We start from the raw sequence: 3,907 nt of genomic DNA on the forward strand, positions 1-3,907 counted from the left end.
ACATTATTTATGAATTTTAAAATATTAGTTTATTAAAAAATTCAAAATAATAAAAAAAAATTTATTAGATTTTTTTTTATATTTGACAAATTTAGTACAGTATTTTTAGAATATACTTTAAAAAAAATCGAAATATAGTATTTCCATTATTTGGTATGCATATTCTATGTAGAGATTTTCTTATATTTTAATTTATCTATTATTCTTGAATTTATAAATTATATTAAATTAAATAATTCAAAAAATTTAAAATTTATTTTTCACTATTATATATTTTTCTTAATTTTTTACAACTGTAATAGCATATATGAATATTGAGGAACATTCATTTTAAAATTGGAATAAAACGATCCCTTCCAACAACCGTCAACGTGTAATTCTGATGAGAGATATTTCTCAAAGTTCGTTGTATCTTCATTCCTCCATGTTAAAGATGCACTTACCAAAAAAAATTTGCACTTCAATACTTTATAATACTAATGAGGAGAGAGTCATCTCAAACATTTTGGACATTCTGCTCAAATTTTAAAATTAATTCATAATAAAAAATACACTAAAAACATAAAAAAAATTATTTTTTATTTATATTGTAAATAACATCAATAACATTAAAAAAAAAACTTATAAATAACTTTTACAATTGTCTCAGAATTTATTGAATTATAATAATAATTTGTAAATTCAAAATTTAATGAAATATAATAATGACATTCACAATAAAAATGATAAAACAAATTTAACAGAATATATTTCTATAATTATAAATTTTACTTTATGAAAGCAATTATTGTGATATTCGAAATAGCATGCCATTTGTATTTGTTTACACTGGATTCTTAAATATACAACACTAGTTTAACGGGTTATGATTTATTTATAAAAACAAAATATTATTTTGTATAATAACGGAGAATTCTATATATTTTTGTATAATTGCTCATTAAAATAAATATTCGAATGACATGCATCTTTGTGATTAAAGATATAATATGATTTATAATTAATATAATACTTCAATTTATATATATATATATATATATATATATATATATATATGAGGTTGGCTAATTTGCACCTACCTACTTTTATAACTTTTATAAAGGAATAAGATACACTACAAGAAAATTGATCTTTCGTGACAAACAAAGTAAAAAACTGTAGGTAAATATCAAGAATACTTTGAGTGACACCCGCAATTACTGTCAACTTTAAGGGCTGTCTTGCTAATTTTGAATAGTGTCACTACATATTTTAAAAACTGTCACTAAAACCTAGAGAAATATAAATAAAGAATTGATCTATTCCTACGGTATTGTTTGTCACTAAAACCTAGATAAATATAAATATAAAATTGATCTGTTCTTACAGTATTGTCTGTCACTAAAACTTACTAATTATTTATCAAATTCAATTTATTTTATCACCTTTAATCACTGTGATTGGGCTAGTGGTGAGAGGATTTGGTAGTTTGTATGAGGCTATAGGTTCAAATGTATTACGCACCTAAAATAAAAAGCATACCACCTCTTACACAAGAGACATAAAATCAGAGTTTCATGCTTCATCTCAAAGCTTCCCAAAAAAGAGAAAAGTAGTAGTTTTACATAGAAAAATTCCTCACTAAAAATAGAGAACAAAATATTACCGAAAATTGATCAGGACAGCGCTTTTCTGCTGCAACAAATTGTAATCTCATTGAGGCAACTTTTTCATACTCCCTCATCAAAATATAGCATGTCCAGAAGGTAAATGCATAAGCAGCTACTGTGTGTGACCAAAACCTAAGATAGTGTAAAATTTTAGAAAAGCACCACATTTAGCAACAATGTCAAAAAAACAACACTTGAAAATAGTTTATATAATCAAATACGGACATGAATGCACTGTAAAAGCATCTATGCAACTTTAGAAAAAAATGAGATTACACAAAAAAGAAAACAAAAATGATAATTGAAATGGAGAAGTGATGTCGCATTATGAGATACTGATTAGAAGAAAAAGTAACTAACATATAATAACAGTAATAATATGTATAGAGTAGATGCGAAACAATCAAGATTGTATACAGTAAATAAAGGTTACACATACTAGACATAAAGCCTCACAGACATAGTTAATCCATATATATTATTAGGTCAGGAATACATCTTGACATGCAGGTACTTCAGATTAGAAGATAATTTATTACACAACATCAAGAAGCAGCAACAAAATTGTAATTACACTGAATAATAGTTTTTCAAACCTTTCAGATCCACGCTCCAAACTTGACTTCTCAAGCTCCTAAGTCAGCATGAAATCAATAAAAGTTAGTTTGAGCTGAAAATAGCCAAATTATCACAAATAAAACATAATGTTGCAGAGTAATTCACATCTGTTTTCACATGAAGCTGGATTTGCATTGATGCTTTCTGATTCAACGCTTCATTCTTTAATGCTATTTCTTTCTTTGTCTGCTCTTTGCAAGTACAGAGCTGAAGGAATACCAATACCAAAATTATTTTTAGAAAAATATATTAAGTAAATATGAAAGTATGAAAACTTTTATGTAGATAGAATACCAAGTAATTGTGTTGCTATGACTTATTATTTGATGATAATAACAACTAATAATTAATATGAATGTATAGTTGTATACATGTACATTTTATTGAAAAGAGTTGCATGGATCTAGTTTGAGCCCTATCACTTATTAAACCACTCATTCCTGTAGTACAAAGCAAACCATCAACATATTAAGATTTTTTTTTTTAATTTGTTCAATCACAACTTAAAATAACAAGCAGAGCTGAAGGAATACCAATACCAAAATTATTTAAAAAAATATATATTAAGTAACTATGAAAGAAGTATGAAAACTTTTATGTAGATAGAATACCAAGTAATTGTGTTGCTATGACTTATTATTTGATGATAATAACAACTAATAATTAATATGAATGTATAGTTGTATACATGTACATTTTATTGAAAAGAGTTGCATGGATCTAGTTTGAGCCCTATCACTTATTAAACCACTCATTCCTGTAGTACAAAGCAAACCATCAACATATTAAGATTTTTTTTTTTAATTTGTTCAATCACAACTTAAAATAACAAGTAAAAAGCAAAAACCGTTCTTGTAGAAACACTAGAAATAACAATTTCCTTTGTAAACAAAACCTAAATCTTCTTGCCCTTCTCCATCCCAAATTTACCATCAATAATTTAAAAATCAACAAAACATCCACCGGTTCATCATTCCAGTTACAATTCTAAACAACATTCATCACACCTAAAACTAGACCACCCTATTTACCAAACAAATTAAACTAAACAAAAAACAAATTCTGGAAATTGAAAAATACCTCATCTTTAAGTTCATCTAACTCCCTAGTTTGTCGTTCCAAAACCGAACTAATACCCGAAACTTTAACCTCCAATCTCTTAACTTCCTTTCTCAAAACACCAGCATCTTCTTCAACACCAAGTTGCTTCTGAGTCAAAACAACTTCTTTTACATCTCCAATCGATTGAAAATAAAGTCGACACGCAAGCAATATTACCAAAATAAAAATTGAAATCACAAACTGAAATGATTTAGAAAGAGAATAAAACTTATTTGCTACTGCAAATTGCAAAGTGAAACGAGAGAGATGAAATTTCATTCAACAAATCGCGAATTAATGACACTTGACAAGCAATATTACCAAAATCAAAATTGAAATCGCAAACTGAAATGATTTGAAAAGAGAATACAATTTACTTGTTAATGCAAATCGCGAAGTGAAACGAGAGAGATGAATTTAGAGATGTTCGAAATTGAATTTAGAATTTTTGAGAGTTACGGACGTTTATTGAAGATAGTAGAGAGAAAATGGTCCGAGAAAGGCAAAGAAAAGTTATAGCTGCATTTTGATGGTACAAA

At 26.7% G+C, this 3,907-nt stretch overlaps 1 protein-coding gene across 1 annotated transcript; it reads right to left on the bottom strand.

Moving 5' to 3' along the window:
- Window positions 1–1,511: 1,511 nt before the first annotated feature.
- Window positions 1,512–3,647, bottom strand: LOC113784793 (uncharacterized). The gene is made up of 4 exons (XM_027331050.2): window positions 3,348–3,647; window positions 2,373–2,474; window positions 2,246–2,283; window positions 1,512–1,781 (listed from the first exon to the last, which is right to left on the bottom strand). Exons 1-4 carry the CDS (start codon window positions 3,645–3,647, stop codon window positions 1,601–1,603), a joined length of 621 nt encoding a protein of 206 aa, XP_027186851.2. The 3' UTR covers window positions 1,512–1,600.
- Between the last annotated feature and the right edge of the window lie 260 nt (window positions 3,648–3,907).

This window comes from Cicer arietinum, chromosome 5 (genome assembly GCF_000331145.2).
Source record: "Cicer arietinum cultivar CDC Frontier isolate Library 1 chromosome 5, Cicar.CDCFrontier_v2.0, whole genome shotgun sequence".
NCBI classification, from domain to species: Eukaryota; Viridiplantae; Streptophyta; class Magnoliopsida; order Fabales; family Fabaceae; genus Cicer; species Cicer arietinum.